General features: G+C 39.7%; 1 protein-coding gene across 2 annotated transcripts in view; it reads left to right on the forward strand.

Annotated features, from left to right (window-relative positions):
- Positions 1–25,484, forward strand: part of LOC138620604 (guanine nucleotide exchange factor VAV3) — a 94,308-nt gene that overhangs the window by 42,293 nt on the left and 26,531 nt on the right. For both annotated transcript variants that reach the window (XM_069697957.1, XM_069697956.1), the window contains exons 3-17: positions 1,272–1,330; positions 1,552–1,617; positions 3,356–3,464; positions 4,723–4,821; positions 6,582–6,650; positions 8,159–8,262; positions 8,596–8,695; positions 9,020–9,115; positions 12,901–12,969; positions 14,540–14,626; positions 14,738–14,823; positions 15,562–15,694; positions 19,464–19,573; positions 22,744–22,845; positions 25,294–25,385. In XM_069697957.1, coding sequence (XP_069554058.1) covers positions 1,272–1,330; positions 1,552–1,617; positions 3,356–3,464; positions 4,723–4,821; positions 6,582–6,650; positions 8,159–8,262; positions 8,596–8,695; positions 9,020–9,115; positions 12,901–12,969; positions 14,540–14,626; positions 14,738–14,823; positions 15,562–15,694; positions 19,464–19,573; positions 22,744–22,845; positions 25,294–25,385 — 1,381 coding nt within the window. The remainder of the gene's footprint in view (positions 1–1,271; positions 1,331–1,551; positions 1,618–3,355; positions 3,465–4,722; positions 4,822–6,581; positions 6,651–8,158; positions 8,263–8,595; positions 8,696–9,019; positions 9,116–12,900; positions 12,970–14,539; positions 14,627–14,737; positions 14,824–15,561; positions 15,695–19,463; positions 19,574–22,743; positions 22,846–25,293; positions 25,386–25,484) is intronic.

Consider the following 25,484-nt stretch of genomic DNA (forward strand, 5'->3'; position numbering starts at 1 on the left):
CGACCAATTACTGATCAGGTCATGTGATGCTGGTCTGCTGTTACTGTACTGTTGACTGTGTCAGAGCAGTCATATTGTGTATCAGCATTGTACACCTCTCGCTGCACCTTGTTCCTCCGTCATTAAATCAAAATATAATGTGTAATGTATACAGTGTGGGGAAGTTACTTTCCACATTTAAAAGGGTGAAGTTTAGTTCCCCTGTTGATGAAGCTATTTAAATTATTTTATCAAAGCAATGTAACTTATTACATTTGATTAGTTTTGTTACAAATGTTTTAAACCGGGCAATAAAGCTGAAGAGTCCTGAAAGATAAAACGTAAACTGTCATCATTTTGAGGCTCACGGCAGAATTCAACACTGATTACTGTCCAAGTTTTATCCAAAGTTCTTCAAAGTAACTTGAATAAAGATGGGAATGTTTTGATTTTAAAGCACCACCACCAAAACAAATCCCAACTATGGAGATTATAACTGACTGCAGTGAAGGAAAAATGTCACCGGAACCTCAAATCAAGTCTAGATTCAGGTCGTCTCCGTGCTGATGATAGAACCATCAAAAGGAGCATGCACATTGATTTGATTGGCAGGCGAGAGGCGGTGCCAATTCAAATAAGAGAACCAATCAAAAACAAGGCTCAAAATTTGAGTGCATACTGTCAAATGAATGGAGCCTGTCTGAGCGTAGACAGAAGGCTGTTTAATTGTTGTTTTATAACAACATATACGCTTTTTCCCAAATAGAATATATTCAGATTAAAACCCCTTTTGTTGCAAAAGTTTGAACAGTAACTGCAAATTACATTTTCCCCCCTCAGTAACTGTAACTAATTAAAATTACTTTTATGTTGTAATCTAATTGTGTAGTTCTGTTACATGTAGCTAGTTACTCCCCAACATTGATGTTACAACTTTAGATGCAAACCAGGACAAAATGTGGCCCATGGGTGTGTGAAAACACACCGTATTATAATGGTGTCAGGGAAATGATTATTTACTCATGAATTCATAAAATGGATCAGGTTATGTAACGTGATTAGCTCAATTTAAATGGAACAATATGCCTGTTATTAGCAGGTGTGTGGGATGAAGCGTTTGACGATGCTGCCCTCATGTGTCTCTTCTCAGAAATGCAGCAGCTTTACAGAACCACGACCAAAACAACAACTAAAATCCCTTTATCAGTTACAACTCTTTCTTTTCAGTCATTTTTTTTATGAGTAGTTTAAAAATATAGATAAAATAACATATCCATCTTTTTTTTTTTCAGGTCATGGACACACTATCTAAACTTTCCCACACAATGATTACACAACAAACTGGAATCAGGTATGATATCACATAATCCAGAACAATACAATTGTATTTCTTTGTATTTAAATATGTAAAACAATGTGATCATGTTGAGATGTTCTGTTTTGTTGTTGTAGTTGTTTTTTACAAACTTGTATATATAAAATTAATAAATTGTTATTTAATATGATGCATTATCATATGACATGATATGAGATTTTAAACCTAACAGAGTGCTTTCTGTTTTCCCTCCACAGGCCCTTCCCTACAGAGGAGAGTGTTGAAGATGAGGACATCTACAACCACCTGGAGGACCTCATAGAGTAGGTTTCCTGCGCTCCTCCCTACCTACATAACAACCTTCTCGGATGGACAATCATACTTTTCTCTCTTATTCAGGTTTTCATAAGAATTTGATTTTAGAAAGTCAACTGTTGATTTTGTTTCCAGTTTCCCGACCGTTTAAAAATCTACAGACTGTTGTTGATGAGGCTGATTTGTTCCCTGGGTCTCGTCTGGAAGGCAGCCACCTCCTCCGAGGCTTTCAGCATGCGCTTGCCTCGTTTCTCATTTAACCACAAGTTGTGTGGGACTGTGAATTCATCATCTGTTATTTGAGCCCACATTTGATGCAAACATTTATGGAAGCTTTGCAGATTTAAAATGACAGATTTTGGGGTACAAAAATATCCTTAAAAGTTCAAAGATAGTTGCCAACCCCTCAAACACGATAGACCTTGTGACTGACATATGATAGCAACTGAAACCATCATGAAATTGCCGTTTGAATTTTTTTAAATTTAAATTAACTTGTGAAGAAGGAACTAAATAATAACATTACATAATCCTCCTCAGCTGCAAAACACAACTGCTGGCACAATCCCATGAAAAGCAATGCGGCAATAAAAACAGTTGACTGTGGCCTGTTTAATATGGATTTTTAAAATTGAATATAGTTTATAATATTTTTGGACTGAATGTCTTAGGTCCCAATTTATGCACAAGTTTTTGCCGATTTCTTCCTGCTCTTTAGTACAACAATGTATTTACATTCAAGTGAACACCTTTTGATAGTCACCCAGTGTAGTTGTCTGTTAATTGATAAAGCTTATATTTGTTTACTGTCGGCTGCATTAGAATCTAACTGGATATGAATATAAACTATTAACAAATATAGATAATATGGGATTGGTTTTGAGTTACATTTTACAGGGAGAAATACTGAAACTTCACAACAGGCTGCCAGTGTGGCTGGAATCAGGAGAGTTATTGAATGTGGAAATGTCAATAAATATTACTGACATTCAATTCTAAAAATAGAAATACATGTCATGTAAATGACCAGTGAGTTGGAGATTTTAAGTATTTATTATGTACTTACATGGCCCACAGTCACCGAACGTATTGACAATTTCTTAAACATCATTTGTTTTACCAATATAAGTGTGTAAAGGTTAGCACAATTTTTTTAAAGTTTTTTTTTTTTTTAATCTTTTGAAGTCCAGAGCCTACATTGTCAATGTTTAATCCTCACCTTTTCACCCGCCCTCTACTCTTCACCCTAATAAACCTGAACACTGGCAAGTCTTAGTCCTTTACATGCTGTATGCACAAGTCCTTTTTTGACAATGTTCCTCTCATGCTTCATTTCCTTTGAGGACACTGGTTCTCAGTTACATATATAAAAAGTCCAGGAACACACACACACACACATGCAGTGAGTCACGTCACCTTAGCCCACTTGCTGGCACAGTAATTGGCTCAGACATGAGCAGTCAGAACAGGCTTGTGCCGGCACACATGAAAAGTCTTTGCCTTTGTACGTGTTCCTGAGCCACTTTCACAGCCGTGGATTAAGTGTTGTCCCTGACTAACAAGATTTGCAGCACAGTATTAAAATCTGAAAAACCAGAGCCGAGGGTGTTTTTTTTGTGTGTGTGACCCTTTCATGTGGTCGGCATGAGGAGTAAAAACCATTACCCACTCACTGTAAAACTCAGCATCAAACAGCTGCGTGATGTAATGTGATGTCACTACCATACTCTGTCATGTGTGCTGCAGTGAGAACGGAGTGGAGGACGAGGAGGATCTGTATGACTGCGTGTACGATGATGAGGATGGCGGCGAGATCTATGAGGACCTGATGAAGACGGAAGCCATCCCTCCTCCGGTTTGTCCACCTCTCTGTGACTTCACTCACTGATACTGATGTTTGGACAGTTCAACACGTCACCATGTGTGTTTAAGAAATAGGCTGGTTTTGGGAAGTGTACATCTCCTTCTTGACAAAAAACAGATAGGACAATTAAACCCACTGTCACAGCTGTATTCAGATTTTCCAGATGGCGAATGTTAAAATATGATTTGTTTTAACATATATGCGTAAACTCCTAATTTCTGAGAACATGTATTTATTGAAACGTATGACTTTTTGACAATGCCTAAAAATGTTGCAACTTTGGTTGAAATTTATTTTTAAAAAACGCTGACAGTTTGTGATGTGTGTACCGAGATAGTCTTTCATAACTTTCTCAAATAAAACTGTCCAAATATTACAAACAGAAATCATAGCTGATGAATAAATATAAGGCTAATAAACTATAACAACATTATTTGTAATATTGTTGAACTCGGTGGTTTAATTTCCACATAGCCCATTTTGCGACCTTTATATCTACTATATGTGCCCATTAAAGCTGATTTGAAAACTGTTATTCAGGCTAAAGGAGCAGTGTGTAGGATTGTAACCAACTGAAGACCTCTCCCCTTAAAAGCATGTACGAAAATCTACGTTTGCTGTGAAACTCGCCAAAAAACGTGACGTCCCTCCCTAGAGTCAGTGTTTGGTTTGTCCCTTCTGGACTACCAAATCTAGACAGTGCAACTGTCAAAGAGGATCTGGTCCCTTTGTTGATATTTAGGTCTCATTGTAAGGTAATGAAAACATAAATTACAGTTTCAGGTGATTATACCCTCTATATACTGTATATGACATAATTGATCTAAAGTCTTTATTCATTAAAGTATTCTAATCGATTTGTTTTTTCTATTTCTACGTCTATTATTGCACTAGATACTCATTTGAAACATACCTTCTTGCTACCATTTTAAACCTGCAGATACTAAAGAGCTAATTTTGCTGCTTAATTCTATTTTGGCCGACATCATAAATGCTTTGTTCAGTAAAAAAAAAATCCTTGTGTTTCCTGATAATTGGCAGACGGTTCAGCTGGCATGTGTGACTCCCTGACCTTGCTCAAAGGGTTGGACCGGCTACATCTGGTTGAAGGCTCAACAGTTTGTCAGCCCACAGCGCTGACACACAGTAACACACCTGTGTGTGTGTGTGTGTGTGTGTGTGTGTGTGTGTGTGTGTGTGTGTGTGTGTGTGTGTGTGTGTGTGTGTGTGTGTGTGTGTGTGTGTGTAGGCGTTCCAGAAGCAGGAGACTGACATCAGGAGTTGCTGTTTAACAGAGATCAAGCAGACAGAGGAGAAATACACTGAGACCCTGGAGTCTATAGAAAAGGTACAAGCTGGCTCACTGACGGTTGACATTGTGAGGACATCGTCGTATCTTTTTATACCGGAGGGTCCCAACGTTTTCAGACCTTCTACCTTTATGGTACCAAACCAAATGTCCTCAGTACCCGGTTCAAAAGGGTTTTCTTTAAATCAAATTCACTGACGCAACGATATAGCCTCAGAAAGGATGCATATCAACAGCAGGACCGTAGACTCCTCTTCAGCATTGATAGGTTTGTCTGACTTGTCGGGTTCAGCAACGCCACTTTCCTCTTGACTGTTGGACTTCATCGTATTATCAAAACCAACCACTGAGGAGTCTGACTCCGACCGCGTCAAGCAACCGTTTGCGTTATGCTGTGACGAACGTGACCTGATGTCAGCTTAAAAAAGTTATTAGAAACTAATGTTTACATCACTGTAATGTCATGTGTCTATCTAGCAACTGTTGTCTGTAATAAATCAAGATTAAATGACAATTTAGCTCATTTTTCGTCCAATCGTTAGGCCTTTTAGCACGGCTCTCGCACACCACCACGCGGAGCATTTCGTACCACCAGTCGTACAAGAACCACAGTTTGGGAATCACTGCTTTCCGCTGACTGAAATTTGCATGCTGTGTTTGATTCAGCAAAGTAGAGTTCAGATTTTGTACGTTTCTTGGAAACATTCACTCGTTTACGTGTTCTTAATCATTACATCAAGTTGTTGGGAAAAAAAAACACACTGGTGTCAAGTATGTGCGTATATTTGTTTTTGTTCACAATTGTGACATTTTAGGAATAATGTTACTTATGTGTGAGTGAAATTAGGAAAATAATAATTTTTCAACTCACTTGGTAGACTTCACTTCGCTAATTTCAGTATCAGAAAAAAGGTAAATTATTAATCAAAATGTAATTTTCCCCTAAATATGACAGAGATGCAGTTATTCTTCGTCCTCTGAGACCAAACTCCACCAGAGTTTGTCAGAAAAGAGAGTAAACTTTCTGTAGTCCCACTTTTATAGGATGACAAAAGCACTAGAAAACAATTTGGCCTCCTTATCACCTGCATCATGAGAAACTGTGAAATTGACTCACTGTAATGACCAGTCTTGGGGCATAATGGAAAAAAAAACCAATTAGGTGGTATATCAATCTGTACTCCCAGAGAGCGTTAACAAGTTAAAGAGTATATTTTTATTTTCAAATTTCGTAGGGGGTAAAAAGTAATCCCAGCACTCCTTACGACAAACTGGCCTACAAGACCTGAACTCTTTGAAAAGCCCTTTTCTCGCAGGTGTTTTCCACCTTACCCTGCACTTCTATAGGACTGTAGGAGCCCCGCCATCTCTAACCCCCCCCCCCCCCATCCCCCACCCAAGCCACAGCTACTTGTCTTCTCCCCATTGTGTGCGTTCACGTCTGCTAAAAGACCTTGCCTGATTTCCCAGCGGAGCGTCTCAGTAGATGACCTTCGATATGAAGTGGATGGTGGAATTTAGTTTGTGCACGCCCGCTCCTTTGAGATGTAGAGGTGAATATGCGGCGGGAGTTTTCTGAGAGGAAATCATTAAATTGCAAACTCTGAAAATGAGATTATTGTCGTGACCCAGACAGTCATCCTTGTTTTTGCTGACTGCAGCTCTTTTGCAACTTGGCTTCATAATATAATAGCGTCTCACGCAAAATGACTTTCCCACTCCAGAGGAACGAGCTTCTCTCTCTCTCTCTCTCTCTCTCTCTCTCTCTCTCTCTCTCTCTCTCTCTCTCTCTCTCGCAGCACTTTATGACGCCCCTCACCGTGTTTTTGTCGATGGCCGAGATGGAGAAGGTGTTTGTCAATATCGCGGTAAGTCATCGTCTACCTGGAGTCACACTTTTCTTCTTTGAATGGACATATTCCCCGAAGACATTTTTGACACGTCACAGGAGGAAGAGCACAGTGTAAATAATAAAACTAAGGTTGCCTCATGCTGCTGTCAGATGGGGTTTGTGTTCACAAGAAGAGTTCGTATGAATACCGCCTCTTGTGGTGATCACGACCTCCGACTTTTCTGCAAGCTCAGAGTTCATGAGTTGTGACGTATTTGCTGATTTTTTTTTTTTTTTTTTTAGATTCATTTTTGTCGGATGGTAAATTATTACGTCGTAATTTCAGAAAGGTTTCAGAGTTTCTCTTTGGAATTTAATGTCTGATGAAAATGTTGATGTTCTCAATGGCCTCATCTTTTTCCTGCTTTATCTCAGCCACCCTTCTAGTTTGTTGTTGGCCTCTGTGGCCTCCAGATGTTGATGTTGCCTAGCAACAGTGTTCTCAACCAATTCAATGTCAAGAATACAGCAAAGACAACTTCTCATGTCATAACCACCGATCGCGACATCCATTTGATGGCTGCAGTAATTCCACACTGTTAATAGCTTATCGTGACGAAAAATAATTGTATTTTACAACTTGAACCTAAAAGTTCATGCAGCTTTTTATCTGCATCAAGTAAAGTAAAACTGAGTCTAACAGGGGGGGGGGGGGGGGGGGGGGGGGGGGGGGGGGGGGGGGGGGGGGGGGGGGGGGGGGGGGGGGGGGGGGGGGGGGGGGGGGGGGGGGGGGGGGGGGGGGGGGGGGGGGGGGGGGGGGGGGGGGGGGGGGGGGGGGGGGGGGGGGGGGGGGGGGGGGGGGGGGGGGGGGGGGGGGGGGGGGGGGGGGGGGGGGGGGGGGGGGGGGGGGGGGGGGGGGGGGGGGGGGTGACGTGCAACCTTTGTACAGCAGTGCTCTGTGATTAATACTAATGTAACATGCTATCTATGACAGTGCTAACTTTCTGACTTTCTTTGCTTACTGTTAGCTTAGCATTTTAACATGCCAACATTTGCTAGTTATCCCGAAAGACAAAGTCAAACTAAAACCGATGGGAACGTAGACTAGTTTTTCCCAGAGAACAAAGGTTAGGGTGGTTAAAAAGTACCCATACAAAGAGAAACATTGTATTATTACTTTATTGCTTTAAGCTAAAACGTATTGTTTGCCTGAAACCGAGACGAAAAGAGAACCGCAAACTGAATTCTTTGTAAAATATGTGAAATAATTGTCCCATACTTTGATAACAACTTATGGATTTTCAGAGGTTATTCGTGTTAAATGATTTATAGCTGATGGTGATGGACTATAGGTCACACAACATAAGACGTACGACGGCGCTACATTATGTTTTAGGGAAATCTGATCAACATTTTTCATTATTTTCTTACACATATTGACCAAATGATTCATGTAAATGATCTGTATTGTAGGCCGCAGCCTGTAATGAAAGTAACACGACTTTGGTGATCAACATTGAAGGTTGTTTGCTTTTGATTTTTCAGGACCTGGTTAAAGTCCACAAGTGTTTACTGCTGGAAATGCAAGAGTCAATCAACCACAGAAGTGCCCAGAACCTTTACCAGATCTTCATCACTTTCAAAGAGAGGTAGACTATGAACTTCTGAGTTTCTGTATTTATTCTACTGTTTATGTAGGCCCTAAAACTTCTTACAATAAATTATTTATATATAAGACATTACAAACTGTTATGATGTTTTAAACCCAGTTGTCAAAAGTCACCTTTTAACACCCCACTGCCCTGTGTCTGACCAATTTAATAACAATCTGTCAGTGAACTTTGGTTCTTCAGTAAAGTTATGAAATAAGCCTGATCCCATACATCTGAGATTAAGAATCTCTTTGATAGGGTTTTCAGAAAAGTGCAGGTACCCGATCCTTGTTTCCTCTTGTTGGTTTTCACGTGTTTAATCTATTTCAGGTTGTTGATCTACGGGAAGTATTGTAGCCATGTAGAGACGGCCATCGCCACCCTGGACGACATCTGCAAAAACAGAGAGGACCTTCGCATGAAGCTAGAGGTCGAACGTTTTACTGTTTTTTATGACAACAGATAAATAAATGGTTATTTACAACTACAGTGACAAGCATTTCTCAGCTCCTCAGAACGATCAGAGGATGCCCTCAAGTGTGCACCTGAGGCACTGCAGCAGATGACGCTGCAGCAAACAGCATACATTACTGCAGATCTTTTAAATGAAACTTTAATGAGACTCCTGCTTTCACTGCAGTTGTTACTAGAAAGTAAAAAAAAAAAAAAAAGTAAAATTACCCACTTTTTTTTGGGATCCAGTGAAAAATGGTATTCTCTATGTATAATGCATTTATATTGATTCTTTGTACAGGAATGTTCAAAGAGAGCCAACTATGGCAAGTTCACCCTGAGAGATCTGCTCGTGGTTCCAATGCAGCGAGTCTTGAAGTACCACCTCCTCCTGCAGGTACAGTCCTCCATCCTCTAATGTCCTGTTTCTGTTCTAGTGGTGTAAATTTGTAGTCCTCCACTTGATGCTGTGAATGTTGGCAAACCGGCTATATATGTGTTTTTTGTTCCATAATACACTGACCGTGTTTATTTATTTATTGTAACATACTGTAACTTGATTCATATATCGCGTACAGACAGCTGATATTGAGCTCTTTGTTGTTTATGTCTGATCATACAAATTTATTTCTTACAGTTTTCCTCTGTTTGTGTTTAAAAAATGAAACATTATGATATTTTGAGTGGTTATTGTTTGAACTGCAATGATTAGTCAATTAATCAATTAGTTAATTGACATAAACTTTTTTGATAATTTGATTAATCGTTTTCAGTGATTTACTAATGAAAAAAATTATAAAATTCGAAGATTCCAGTATCTTAAATATGAATATTTTCTTGTTCTTTTAGGCCTGTATGATAATGAACTCAATATCTTTTGGTTGTGGATAGTTGGTCCGGACAAAACAAGACATGGGCAGCACGGTGGTGCAGTGGTTAGCATTGTCGCCTCACAGCAAAAAGGTTCCGGGTTTGAATCCGGTCCTGGGCCTTTCTGTGCGGAGTTTGCATTTTCTCCCTGTTGCCATAAATGAACCAAACTCCAGATTACTATGATATGATAATTTCCTGGGTTCATCTATTGTATTACCTTATAAAAAACATCAGAGAACAAAAATCTAAAACTTCTATTCATCTTTAACTTTGCTAAATAGTTGAGTATTTGTTTTAAATGAAGCATCACTGCAACATATTACATGATACGCATTGGAGAGTAACTCATTATATTCACTCCAACACTGGACTGTGTCTAGCACAGTTTTGAGATAACTGAAAATGTTCATTATGATTGCTAATGCTTGAAACTCTGCTACAATTATCTGACTACTTTGTTTACTAATTACTTTGTTGGTTGACATACAAACGTTAAATCAATTATTGAAAAATGTCAAACTGTCCAACAATATGTAGTTAAATTAGCTACACATCACCCAGCTGCAACATTACATACTGCTCACATGTTAATGCTTGAATAATAGTAATTTATATGATAATATATCAGTTGGAAAGGAGTGATTCAGCACAATAAATGTTTATTTTTTATATTTCAAGTAACTTCCTGATAATGCTTATAAACTGGAACTTATAAACTTGCAGGACTTTTATTAAAAACACTGGGATCTCACTATTTTTACTTAATTAAAGGATATCAGTATTTCATCCACCACTGTGCATAACCAGCTGTGTAATTAAGCTGTCTGTATTTATCCATCACTCCTTATTTCCACCAAAACTCTCCACTACACAACTGCATATGATGTCAGATACTGTCATTGTAGGTGACATTGTAAATGACAGTGACTCACGGACTCTTAGTGAATGACACGGCCCCATCAGGGAGCTTTTGATTCAGCACATTGAAGCCAATCAGAAACTCATGAACAAGAGGACTCACTGTCCCTCCGCCATCCGTCCACCAGAGGCAGCGTTGACTGCCTTTCACTCCTCTCCCCTGCCTGCCTTCGTCCTTCAGGCTCTGAGGCTCCTCTCGTCTATTTCTGTAGCTTCTTTATGACCGTGAGTCTGAAATGACCTGCACGTTAATTGTCATCTGATCGAGACAATCAAGGAGGAGGTGAGACAAAATAGATAAAGTGGAGTGAGGACTGAAAGGGAGAGCAGCAGACAGAGCAAGACAAACAATCAGAGAGACGGGCAGATAGAGAGGTGAAGTATTTTGGAAGTGGTAGCAAATCTGAACGTGGAAACTCCTGACAAAGTCAGTGAGAAGTTACTAATGTGTCACTGACAAAGGAAACAGTCACTATTTGAACAAGTTAATCATCCAAAGTGTCCCTGAGTCTTTTCTTTTATGATAAATTTTGAATTGTGTCCTATAATGTTTGTATTATTTATATTTTGAAAATATTGACTTTAATTTTTAACATCAGCAGTTATAAATCATTTGTGAAATAGGGTTAGGGCCGTCTTGCGCTAGAAATTATGATTTCACTGTTTTATTTAATATTTTACTTTGTGTTAATGTTATGTATGCTAATGCTGGACCTGTTGGAGGGGTAATCGGTGCAAGATGGTCTGATTAACACGGCTTCATATGGAAGCAAAAAAAGGCAAAAAGAAGACAAAAACAACATATTTTAAAACAATTCAATACGTATATATGGAATTTAATTCTTAAAGTTCAAATGTTATTATTATTTGTTTTTAATACAACATGTATTACTTTTAGAACGACCTTTCTTAACTCATGTGGTTTCCACTTGTTGAAATTCCCAGCAGGTAATTTAAAGTTGTACACAAGTGGTTTGAGTATTTCATTTTGTTTTTTACAAATTCAGACAAAAAAATGTAAATGTAAATGTGAACTATATGTCTGCAACCATACAAACAAGCAAGAATACTGTGGTGCAGTTTGGTCATTTTCAGATCTAACAATTTAAAATGAAACTCAAGTGATTTAAAAAATTGCACTTTACATTACCAAACAAGATATTTGATGACTGAAAAAACAGGACATTTTAATTTTCAATCTGAATTTCTGAGGGGAAAATTAATGTAAAACAGCGTAACTTGAAATTAAGGGGAAATAGAACAATATACCTTTTAAGTAGATGCCGTGCATGTCGTGTTCTTCACTTCAAATAGTTTATTTACTTGTTTTTTTAAGGCAGAAATGTGCTGATTCCAACAGGGTTCCATAGAAACTTATAAATTTGGCTTTCTGAAACCCCACTTGTATTTGCATTTAACACAAATATACCACCAAAAGTTAAAAAACAAACAAACAGGGAATATATCAGTTAGAACAAAGTGAATTTGTTGTGCCATCAGGGGTCCGGATCCCCGCAGAACAGCCGGGTAATAGCGAGCTGCACCGAGTGAAGCATCCGCTGGGTTTCTTCCCCGCACGGTGACAGACAGAATCTGTGCAACTAATGTCTTGTCACCTCCCCTCGCTCCCCTAGTGCCTCTCTTTTGCTGTTTCTTTCTCTCTTTTTTTGTCATCAATCTTTCGCTCTTTTCTTCCTCGCTACCTCCACCCATCATCACCCTCACCCCCTCCTCCCTCTACTCCCTGAAACCGCAGCAACGCGTTTCCCTCAATGAGTCCATCATGTATGGCCGCAGCTATCAGTGTGACCACTCCCTTCCTCTGTATCTCGGTGGATGTGTTGTGGAGGTGGGAGCACGGTTTGATAAATAGGCCTCTGTCGTCTTGCTAGTGATAATAATGCCCAGGTTGAGCTTGACTGACACCAGGGATTTGAGCAGTGCCAGGAAGACATATATATCTCCTGTGTGTGTGTGTGTGTGTGTGTGTGTGTGTGTGTGTGTGTTGTGTGTTGTGTGTTGTATGAAGGACATGCATGACATCCTTCCTTATCCTCCGCTGCTGAGGTCTAGATGTCTTGTTTACGCTGCAGCTCGGCACTGGCAAGCAATTTCAGATACACACTTGCACACACCTTCAATAGATGAGTGCACACACATAGTATCTGATTTATTTCAGGACAAGGTTCTTTTCGCAGCAGCCTTTTTCATTTCATATCTGGAGCCAAAGCCTTAAGTTCACGTGTGGCATGTCGCTGTGCTGTATGTTTGAAGCAGGATAAGAGAGGCATGAATATTACATGCATCTTTGTTTTGTGATTGACAGGCAGCTTTTCCTTCCTTTTCACATTTTATATGTTTGTGATTTTTTTTGTTGATTTTGTCCAATAGGAGCTGACGAAACACACTCATGATACCACTGACAAGAGTAATCTCCGGATGGCTTTAGATGCTATGAAGGTATGTCGGCAATTTGTCCTGTTAGTTTCCTTTCCACAAAATCTTATCCCAGCATGCACTGCGCAGAAGGTCCATAATTGGACAGAGATCATTTAAACCAAGAATGAACCGATTAATGCATGTGAGGCACACAACGAGGAACACGTGCACACGAGGCGACACATATTCCTGCTGATGGTGTCACACTGTTCTGCTAATCCACATTTGGTGGCGGTAACACGTCAAGAAATGTCCGGATGCACCGACAAAGACAGTGAAGAAGAAGACAGCATTGGACCTGGCTGGTGCTCGATTGGATCAGCGGGAGGGGCGTAAGAGTTTAGGCATATAGACTCGGTGAATGAAATAACCAATCACAGAGGTGTAGAGTTTACTGCGTGCATCCCTCCGGCTGATCCAATCGAGCATAAGGTGACCAGATACCAACAACCCATTGCTGTGTTGAAGTTGTCCACTTGTCCACTACATAGCGTATTATATAGTGAACAAAATCCGAACGCAGCACAAATGTGGGGCAAAGAGTATGTTTGCGTTGGACATGTTTCCTACGCTGAGAGGTAGTCTTAAGACTTTGATGTCTATCCCACTTATGACACAAAAACACACAGCAGATTAAACAAATATATGAAACAAATTCATTTTATTTGATTGCAACTTTCTGAATTCTTATGTCAAGTAAATACAGTAAGCATGAAAGGCAGATGAAGTTTAATGGTCTAATGAGGGGCTGGCTTACTACCACAGCACCTGTATGATTGGGAATGCTGCACAGAACGGTAAACGCACTTTTTTATTTTCACCCTGCTGTTTCCTGATCTGTTGGGTAATACTTTTTGGGTTTCTGTTGTTATTATAGCTGCATGTCCAGACCTTTAGAAAACCGTCTGTCCTGCAATGTCGACTTTTGAAAACTAGAGCCAATCCAAATGCGGGACATCGTCTCAATATGTGGGACGTGGGATAAAAATGTTGTGCAGTCCCAGTTAAGGTGGGACATCTTGCTACCCTAATCAAGCACCAACCCTAGCAAATATGGCTTCAAACAATGTAAGATAAAGTATGTTTCAAAACAGCTATTTTTTCTTTTACCTCAATGGATACACACTATGGATTTTTGGAAGAACCTCAATACAAATTTAACTTTTGCATGTTTAGCGCACCTTTAATCATAACAGTTATAAAAGCTTCTGGTGGTTCACAAAATAATATTATATCTCTAAAGAAAAACAGCTTTTTGGAAAGTAAAAATGCTCATCATTGTATGCTCACAACGTTTTAATGACACATTAATAAATAAGTCTTTGAATGCAACTTTGACAAATCTTTGTCATATTGTAACACTGACAAGCTGTTCAGTAAAGCTGAAAGCTGGGTGCTGTCTTCAGTCAAATCAGGTATATGTGTATTGCACAATTTAACATATGGTTTATTATTAGAGCTTACAAGCTCAAATCAGCACCAAAAAAAAACTACATAAAAAGAAACAACATTTTTAGGGGAGCTGGATGTACGAAACTGTATGTTACTAAATTCAAAGATGTGAATCATTGTTTTGTTGATGTGTGTGCAGGACTTGGCTCAGTACGTTAATGAGGTCAAGAGGGACAACGAGACGCTGAGAGAAATTGATCAGTATCAGAAATCCATTGAAAACCTGGTAAGCCACTCCTTTCTTCCAAATAATGACAAACATTTCCACACCGCTTTGGAAATGTCTTTTATTCCTGCCACCTCACAGTCCAACTTTCTGTCTTTTCTTCTTCTGTAGAATCAGCCTCTGAGTAAATATGGGAGACCCAAAGGTGACGGGGAGGTTAGGGTGGCCTCGGTGGACAAACGAGCCAAACAGGACAGGTGAGATGTGAGGTTGACACGCCGGCGCACTAAATGACTGAAGTTAAACTAGAATCAGGTGCTGTGGTTGGAAACCTGCCAGAGTTTGCACTAGTTCAAACCAAAGTGTTGTTAGAAACTAAACCTGTGTGTTCTGTACAAAATAGTGCATTACAACACATCCAATCAATGCACAGAGCAGGTCATTTAGCCGATCCGCGTGTCCTCTAGGATTTCCAGAAAAACAAGCAACTAGTGATATAGATAAAAGTGTATTTTGCAGTCATTGTTATATGTTTGTATTAAACACTGGGTTTCCATATAAATCCTCACATAATTTTTTTTTCCAGACAGACATTGTATTGTTAATCCTGTTATTCTTCTATACGATTAGGTTTGTCAAAACACACGTCAGCTGCCTTGATGAACTGTATCTTAAAATAACAGCTTGCTTGAATATCTGTAAAGCCATCACAGGACCTGGAACTTTCCTAACAAACTAAATACTCCCAAATATAAAGTCTTGTTAAAAGTACAAAAAAAAAAAGTCCGTTATGACCACACAGAGTTATATAATATATAAGTTATAACATATATTAAACCTGATTTATTGCTGTTACAACCTCAGAAATTATCTATATTGTAGCTTTCAGTTAAAGGACGCACCTCAAATAATGCAAGTGATGTAATTTCATAAAATACAGTGGATATAATATCAACCCATTTGCTCACAGTGACTTTGACATCTTTGAACCGCAGGCACATCTTCCTGTTCGATGCTGCTGTGATTGTTTGCAAGCGGCGAGGAGACAACTATGAGATGAAAGAAGTGATCGACCTGCACCTCTTCAAGATCACCAACAACCCCACGTCGGACAAGGAGAACCGAAAGGTCTGCACACACGCAAACACTGTTACTCAATTCATCTCAATATGGGATATTAGGTCAACCTGTGTTAGACAAATGCCTGCTGTTCAATTGATTTTACATTCTATAAATGTGGATGTGTCCAGATATTGTTGGAAAGTCATGGGAACTATCGTACATTAGGCCAGGTCTGGATCCCCCTGCACTTCGCATGAGTAGGTCTCCCAGCTGAATCCCCCCTTATTTAGCTTAGCTTATTTCCCTCCTCATGACAGTAAAGTGGGAGTCACACCTACTTTTTGTTTTCGCTTACAATACAGGTGCTTCTGTTGTCAGTTTGAATTCACACTAAATTCACAGAAAAAGAAAATGTGTCTTGAACATTTAGCTTTTAATTTTATGGTGCGCTATCATTTTTAAAAAGCAATAACCTCTGTGGTTAGCTGTGATTTACAGTGATTTTATTTCTTTGGATAACATTCAATTTCACTCAGAGCTGTATGCCATGTTTTTCTTACTAGCAGAACTGGAATAGAGTGCTAAGTTTATTCTGCATTATACTGTCACTGCTGCTGTAGTATACAGCGTGTAAAAGTGATCAAATTAAATTAAAAAAAATAACTTGCTTATTAACATGCTGTAAAATTAAAAGTATAAAACGGGCATCTTGTATAACAAACAGTCAGCTATAATGAAGGCGAGTCTTGTGCTGTTGAGCACATTATTGCCTCTTTATGACTGAGTCAGCAAAGCTCAAGAACCATGTTGGACTCCTGACAAACCAATTAACAGCGCTACGTCTGCATAATGAGCAGCCATAACAGTTTATCAGATGAATGCAGGTTCATAAAATGGAGTGAAAATTGAGTCAACTTGCTTCTTGACAGTGTTTTATAGGCACCTGTAACAACCTCTCTGCCCCACCGCTGCCGTCTGTGCTCCGAATCCCCCCGGCATGAGCTGCAGGCAAAAATCTGTCCGGCTCACAACACAAACAACAAAATAATCAACAGTAAAGAACCTTAAATAATTTGTTATGTGCTTGTTACAGCACATGTTTTACATTGTCCTGTTCATTTACCAGCGACACAACTGAAACAGTGTCAGACTGGAACAGTTTGCCTCCCCCCAGATGGTGTTATCATTAAACCTCGCTTTGGGCCTGACTACACATATACACACAGTGAATACTAAGTGCCAAGTGAGGAAAAATATTGCCAATCATAATGAGGGATGATATCCAAGGCGTGCCAGGAAACAATGATTTGGGTAATAATGATGCTGTAAATAGCAGACATTAGTGGTCTTAGACCCATATGGGTTTATATGGTTACGTTTTATGACGGGTGCAGCCAACTCCGTGTCGTTCACCTCTGACATGATGGATATAATGCAGTTTGTTTGATTACATATTTATGTTAGAGATGATGGAGATGGCTGTCTGAGGGACGCAGCAATAAGAACCTTCATCACAGCTGCAACATTTATCTGCAAGTAAAACGGTCTCAAAGTCTCCATCGTGCGTCGCATTCATACAACAGGAGGAAACTTTTGTCCAGTCATTTTTTTCATGCTAAAGCCAATGGTTTGGGTGTTAGCAACACATAACAAAAGATCAAATAACTATGTGTAATGTGTCACATATTGACAATCCAACAGACAACTTGTGTTTTAGAATCTTTTAGGTTATTGTTTTTTTTTGTTTTATGGCTAACAACTTTTGTTTAAGTGTCTTTTAGCACATTGTTTTGGTTTATTGCTCACAACTTCACTGTTTTGGTTGACTTTCACTGCTTTAGCATCATTTTTGGCTGCAATTAGCATCTGTTTTCAGTGAAAAAGCCATACAGACCAACTGCATTCAGACGAGCTCGTTTGACCAAACCCCTTTCTGGGGAAAAACAATCCAGTGCACTGCATAGACGGCAATAGAAAACAGAGGGAGTCGAGGTGTGTCTCTAAACTTTTACTTTGAACCAACCGGTTTATATTAATAACCGTAAGCCAAACAGTTGCTGTGTTGCTGCTTACACCAAAGGAAAAAAAAAAAAAAAAAAAATTGTGATAGAAGGGCTTTATGACTCCAAGCAGTATGTGGCGAAGACAACGAGACCCTATGGGCTGCAACGTAGCTCGGTTAGTTTGCATAATGCCATTGTTAGCTTGCACACTATTTGTAGAGCAGGACTGAAAAGTGATAAATATCACTGGTAATTTTCTTCCTTGGATGCTCAGTAAGGTACAAATTGATGTCCATGTAGGACACCTCTGGCCACTGACTGGGTTTGTTGCTCTAGATTGACACTATCCGGGAGACTGAAGAGACATGACTGAAAGGGGATCAGATTCAACTTTTTCGATACACCTTGCGTTTTCTACGACAGGCCGAGTGGACATATATTTACTTGGAGTGTCTTTGGGTCCTTTATAGACTTTAACCCTGGTGGTTTTCTAAAGGTTTGATTTGGTCTGCTGCTATTATACATACAAGTCTATGACGAGTGTCCTTGCTTTACTCCCAGAAGGGGACGGGGACGTGTTGCAAGCCAAAGTCCATGGATGTACCCATCTAATGGATGTACCCATCTAATGGATGTACCCATCTAATGTCGGGTACCTGCCCGGTACCAAATGACAGACAAACAAATATAGCAACAAGCTGGCAGTTAAAGAGCTGAAAATGTCCTTCAGGTGTTGGTGAAGACCAATAAAGAGCTAAAAGGAGACTACGTATTAAACTTATATTTGCCAGACAGATGACTCCTAATGAATGCCAATGTTGCTTAGCATCTGCTGGATGTGTAAACAGCTAGCTGTATGCTGATACGTTTACTGCATCATCTTAAAAGGTGCTATGACTGCATGTCGTTAGTGTTTAAAAAATAACTGAGAAATTGTTTATTGCAGGTTTAATGTTGACAGTGTTTCAGAAATAACTCCTACATATTGACTCATGATGGAAAACAAAAGCATGGGTCACGTTAATGTTTATTTCCCGAAGAGCCACAAAGAAATACTTAAGACTCTGCTTTGGATCCTTTTAAACACCTGAGAAAAAGAAGAAAACTGACAGAGACAGACAAACACCTCCTCCTTCTCCTTACAAATTGGTAGCTAGATGATATCTTTGCAGAGCGTAAGTCTTGGTGTCCACTGGGAATGCCTCTGTCGAGCACCGCTTTCTTTTTCTCTTTTCTTTCAATAGAAAAGATGAGCCGCTGCGCTTCCCTGACAGCACTCCAAGCTTGGCTTGTTTTTAGCCTTCAGAGCTGAGTGCTAGAAGTTCAAAACCAAACCTAGGAGCCCCCAAAAACAAAAAGGCATCTCACAAGCATCTGTTTAGTAACTGCTATCTAAAAACAAATGCCTGTGTTGTGACTGAGGCTAATGGACTAATATTTAGCCTTTGAAGAGGATAATGGTGGCTGATTACAGGGCCACTCTCTACTTGGGTCTGTGCATGCTGTCTGATGCCCAGCAGTTATATGGCACTGCTACCTCATACTTGTTTTTTTTCCTCTCCTTCACGCTCTTCCTCTATGTTGTCTGTGTCTGTCAGTTCTTCCACCCTCCAACCCTTCAGCCTCTGTGTTTGCTCTCCCCCAGGCATCCCTCTTTCATTTTGCATCTCTTTGTCTCCATCTGTCTCCACGCATCCCGTCTGGTTGAGCTCCCGCTCCCTCCTGCTCTCCTTGTCTTTCACTCAAACCCTCAATTTATTTATTCGCTCTTGTTGTATTTTTTTTTTTTTTTGTCTGAAATGCGTTGTTTTTTTTCCCTGTTCTTGTTGCAGTGGTCCTACGGATTCTACCTCACTCACAACCAGGGCCAGAGCGGCTTTGAATTCTTTTTCAAGACCAAAGAGCTGAAAAAGAAGTGGCTGGAGCAGTTCGGCATGGCCATGTGAGTGTGTATTTCTTGCGTGTGTACACGCGTGTTCATGCGTGACGGAGTGATAAGTGTGTGTCTCTCTTTGTCCCAGCTGCGTTTAGTCACAGCATCAAAACGCCAAACGTCGAACTTCCTGTTCGTCAAGTGAGGCCACTTATAATTTAGAGGGAACAAGATGCTGTGACACGGAGATGAGCTGATAACGAGATGTGCAGACACTAAACTTTATTCTCTGAGAGCTAAATTTAATTGAAGCATCAAGCTGTATGTTGTCAGACTGCATAAACCAGTCCTCATCTTGAATTGGATCCAAATGCACTCAGTGAGAGACACACTAGGTCCAAGACTAACACATGGATCTACTGTGTTTCACTTTAGAGCCAAGAAAGAAGAATAACTCATTGTCCCTTAAATACCCCACTGACCACACTGTCTCTCACAATGAGGACACACACTTCGCAGACTATGACTAATTAACATAGCGATGCACGTAGATCTTTAATGTTGTATTTGTCTAATATTACAGTACCCTCTGAAATTAATTTAAGTTCAAGATATTACACAAAAACTATAAATATGTTTAAAACCACAAATGCCAAGATGACAAAATAAATGTTAGATGGGTGAGCAGTGCAGGACTCCCTCATTGTAAGCCATTAAATAAAACTGCCATTCTTTTAAATGTGCATTAAAATTACTTTAGTCATCAAGACCAAGAAGAGCACGGAAAGCTGTCCTCTGAAACTCCCAAAGAAAGACACTGACAGCTTCCACAACAAGGAAGAGTAGCACATGCTTATAAATAGTGCAACAGGTGCAGAAGAAGGAAGTTCAAATATTATATTAATGTTGTTTGTTGTTTTGGTTTGAAGCTTCTGATAAGTGACTTCATATAAAGTTGTATAATCTCTGGCTCTGCTGCTGATATGTCAAATGACCCTGATTATGTTATTGTTGTTATCAGGGTTAGAACAACTTGGTATTAGTAATACTGTAATATACCTACCAGTCCAAAAGAGGACAGCAACAAAAATACATACAAAATCACATGGTTAGGCACCAAAATTATGTCACATTCTCCTGGACTGGAAACCTGACCTCTTGGATGAAAGTTTGCAACTTGCGCCTTCACAACAACAATATCTTTGTGCCAACTGTATCATATTCATTATTTATATATTCAATTCAATTTGATTGTATATATGCATCTCAAAATCCCAACACAAGTCTTCTCAGGGCACTTAACATAGTAAGGTCCTTACAATAAAAGCTTACAACATATATACATGACATGTGCGGTACATGACAGCATATGTCATTTATTATGGATGATAAAGAATATATTGAGATAGATAATAACGTTAAATCATTCCAAACTCTACCAAAGACCGTAATAATGACTCCAGAATGTGCATTTGATTCCAGTTACTGTGCTATCAATGCTGTACTGTTATCCAAACACATCATCCTGATTATCAGTGTTGATGTTTTGGTCCCTTCCCACAGACTTTTCTTAAACGTTTCTCAGACCAAAGCCATAATTCAAAAAGGTAACTGATGTTGGCTTAGGTAATTGTTGCAGTTACTGTACCAACCGGTTGCATCAGCAAAATAATATATCTGTGAAACATTTTCAAGCTTCAAGTAAAGCAAAAAGCCTTAACAGGAAGTGAAGATGAAGTGTTGTTTGATGTGATACTGAGAAAAAAGGAGCCTTGGTTGATTAACTTTTGGCGCTGAATTAACGAGCTGCGAGAATTAAAGGGTGTAGCCATATAATCACACGCTCCCACGGCTATGCTTAATAGCTGATCTGTGAACAGTTGTTCTCTCACGTGCTGCTTTTATTCCTAAACCACCTACTGTTTGCTTATTAACTAAGAATCCGTCACCACGAGGGGTAGAGTTGGTAGTCACACAGCAAGATAAACTGTTGCTTAAACAGCAGAGAGAGCACTTTATCCTAGAAAGAAGACAACTTTAAATGAAGTCATAGTGTATCTCTGAGTTTTTAAATCCTTAAAATTCAAGCGGCTACTTCTCAGTGTAAGTTTGAACTGTACAAAGTTACATGGACAGCGTTAAAGCTTCAGTGCACAGGAAGAAGCCTGCTATACTGTCATCTTAATCGAAGGAAAAGGGAAGCTAAAGGGAGGTTATGAGCAGCTTTGTTTGGTCTTATAAACATGCTACAACAACATATTCAGTATTTTTCAGTGTAACCATTTTTATGGTAAAAGTGTTAAAGAGAAAACACCAGTGAAGTTCTCTTTCGCCAAACAACGCTTCCTTCTTTGTCGGCCCTGTTTGTCTTATTGTCCACAGAACATGTTATAACCCTTCACTTTGAGTTTCCGAACAAGCACCTGTGCCTATTAAGCAAAAAGCTTCTGCAAACAATGTCCTCATGTCTCACTATTGTCACACTGAAAACAAAGGAAAAACTTGGACTATTTCCTTCTCTCCCTCTTTCCTCCCGTCTTGCCTTTTTCCACACACACACATACAACTGTGTCCCAAGGGGCCAAGAGCACCTTTCGTGTTCACTTCAAGCAGACCATGCCTGTCTACTTGCAATTCTCTTCTTCCCACTTCAAAGAACCATATCAGGGAAATGTTACTGTAGCCATGGACGAGTTTGTTGGCTGCAATTATAAGTGAAAAACGGTTTTTTTTTTCTTCTTGCTTTGAAATTGACATTTTCATCAAAGAGTGTAGCCATTTGAGAGCCGGAACAAATTGGGCAACAAGCACAAATTCAATTCATTTAACTTGTAGTACAACCTGCAACAGTGGTCATTGTTTATTGTAGTTTAGTCCTTGTCCAAGGATGTAGACCCAAAACTGTTGGGAGTAAGGTTAAGGAAAACCTTGTTAGATGCTTGAACCTTCAAAATTTCATTATGATTGATCATGTTAACCAACTTTTTGGTCGATGATTATTGATTTTTCAGATCTAGGTAGGTGGGAAACGGTAGGTTATTTTATTCCTTGGAAGATGCTCTGAAGTAATGTCCCCACAACTCTTAACTGAATGTTGTCGCTGTTCGATACTTCCACGTTAACAGATGAAAAAGGTTTAGTTACGTTTCAGAGATACTTCAGTGCCTGCAGTCACCGAATTATGTGATAAAGTGAGATTTTTCAAAGGTCTAATCTTTGTTGTGCTACGTCTTCTTCAGATCAAACATTCGCCCTGAGGATGCGGGAAACAACTTCCACGAGTTTCGTATGCACACCTTCGAAAGAATCACCCCCTGCAACTCTTGTCACATGCTGCTGAGGTAAGAGACCAGTTCTATTTCACACACACACACACACACACACACACACACACACACACACACACACACACACACACACACACACACACACACACACACACACACACACACACACACACACACACACACACACACACACACACACACACACAGCAGAAGCAGCACATAAAACCTCTTCAAGGCTATCGTCAGACATAAAGACTGAGGACAAGACGCAGGACCTTTTCCCTTCAAACAACTGTCAGTACGCCTTTGAAGGACCTCTGCTCTTCTTATTCCTCTCCAGTGCCCCCTAACAATCTATTCGTCACTTTGCTCCTTTAGTGCTCTCTTCCTCTGCACATGTGCCTTAGCTACACAAAGTTCCTTTTGAATTTGCTGAATGGTATTGGCACCCAAAGGACTGCGACTCATGGTCTTTCTCACAGAGGGAACGACTGAGTGGTTTCACCTACCGAAAAACAGCGAGGAAAAATGTCTGTCACACTTCAGCACCTCTTCAAGGCGATGGACAGGGAGAGGGGACAAGATTATTGCACTGTGAATATACAGAGCCAGGCAGCGGATTCGCCAACGTTTTTCTGAGGATAAAGTGCGAGAAAAACAAGAATGAAGAAATGTCTGAAGTTTTTCTTTAAATAGTAACTGTTTCTTTGGACTATTGAATTTGAATTCTTCTCCGAGAACTCTTCTTTTGCAGTAGCTGTAGGAGTGCATTTAATTAGAAAGACAGAGACAGAAATTCAACCTCTTATCTAACAGTTACTAATACAGTCTAATGAGTCATTAAAAGTTATATATGACATTATTTTTTAGAAACTTTATTGTTTTTCTGGGAAGAAATCTATGAACTTCTGTCCACTCTTTCTTGGGTACTATACCTTTAGTATATAGACTCTAACATGCAGGGATATACATTATAGACTGGAAATGTTAATCAAATTTACCGGTTTTATGAGATAAAAAAAACCTGTATATTTTCTGTAGTTTTCATAAGAGAAACTAAGATTATGTTGGCGTGTTGTCCTATTTGCTTTATTTGGTTTGAATTCACTGTTTCTTAATCCTTTCAAAGCAACACACAAAGCTAAGTGTTCCTACATGTTCACTCTATGCTAGTTTTCTCAAAGATGTCAAACAGACAATTAGCTGGAGAGCAGCCTTTATTTTCATGTCATTTTAATAGGGGCCTCTGACATGGTCATGAAAGTTAAAGCAGAGCTACACATGGCTGCCTCATCTTCTGCATGCGTGTGTGTATGCATATCTTTTACTACATCATATTAAAGAGGATTTCAGTGTGCTTTTTCAGTATTTTAAATATAAACTGATGTAGCTACATCATCTTTATGACGTTTGAAGTAAACTTGGTGGGATTAAGATCTGGATATGACCGCTTTGCTAGACAGTCGTGAATTCTGTCTGATGGTTAAGTTGTCAGATGTGGAACAGCCTGGATTTAAATTCAGCCCGGGATCTGGGCGACTTCAACGACTTAACTGTTCCTAAACTAGCAAAATGAAGAAAAAAGTTCCTGGATCACCAAAGATCACAAGAATGCCTGCATGAAATCTCACGGCAGTTCATCTAAAAGTTGTGGAGACATTTCACTCAACTCAACAGACACCAACTCATGGGGATGCAAGAGGAAGTGAGAACATCACCACGCTCATTAGGATTCATTATTTTGTCAATTTCATGGCAGTCCTGTTAGCAAGGCAAATTGAAGCCCTAGACTGTATATTAAGATGGATGAGGTCTCTGACTCTGAAAAGTCCAGACAATGCAGAAGTGCCTTAATTATTCCACTGAGGGCCACTAAGGGCTGGGTTCGAAAAGACTCAAATTCAAAAAGTGTTGACTTTTCTCATGACATACACTCGTTGTAATTGTTGTGTAAAAGTCAATACATTTTTTTACGCAGCTCATTATGGAGTTATTTGCTAAATTTACTCCTTCTGATCAGTGTTCTGGTGCGTCTGGGAAAAGCTCCATAATTAATTAGACATTAGGCCTCAACCAGAAGAATGTTAGGGGGGGGGGCGTGCCTGGTTTGATTAACACGCCTCAGGTGCAGTCAGGTTTCCTGTATAGGTGTCCTCACGTTCTCAGTCACATGCAAAAAATGCCAGACCTGAGACTTCAAAACAACAATTCACAAACTGTGACGTCATGGTGGGTTGCCGCTTGATTGAAGTGCAACATCGCACGATCAAATGATATATTAACTGTACAGGCTGGTTTATAAACTGCTGGTCAACGTAAACCTGACCGAACATTTAACTAACTTTTCTGCACAACACTAAAAACTTTAACTGCCATTACGCAACTTATATCCTTTCCTTCCCATACGCAGTGCAACAGTTTCACTATTCATTGCATTGTTTGCACTTTTATGACTGCGTGTATTCTCTAAAGTGATGAATTTTCCTGTTGCTGTTCCTACAGGGGCATCTTTAACCAGGGCTACTTGTGCTCCAAGTGTGGTTTAGGTGCCCATAAAGAATGCCTGGGTCGCTTTGGCTGCTGCGGAAAAACAGGTAACTTTTTATTGCACAACTTCACATCAGTCACACCTACTCTGCAACAAGTCTGCACTTAACAACGTGTCACTGAACAAAATGTTTTCAGGGAGACCT

This window comes from Brachyistius frenatus, unplaced genomic scaffold, assembly GCF_029030835.1.
Source record: "Brachyistius frenatus isolate BFR_SWC_R1_liver_20210118 unplaced genomic scaffold, ASM2903083v1 Contig_25, whole genome shotgun sequence".
Classification (NCBI taxonomy): Eukaryota; Metazoa; Chordata; class Actinopteri; family Embiotocidae; genus Brachyistius; species Brachyistius frenatus.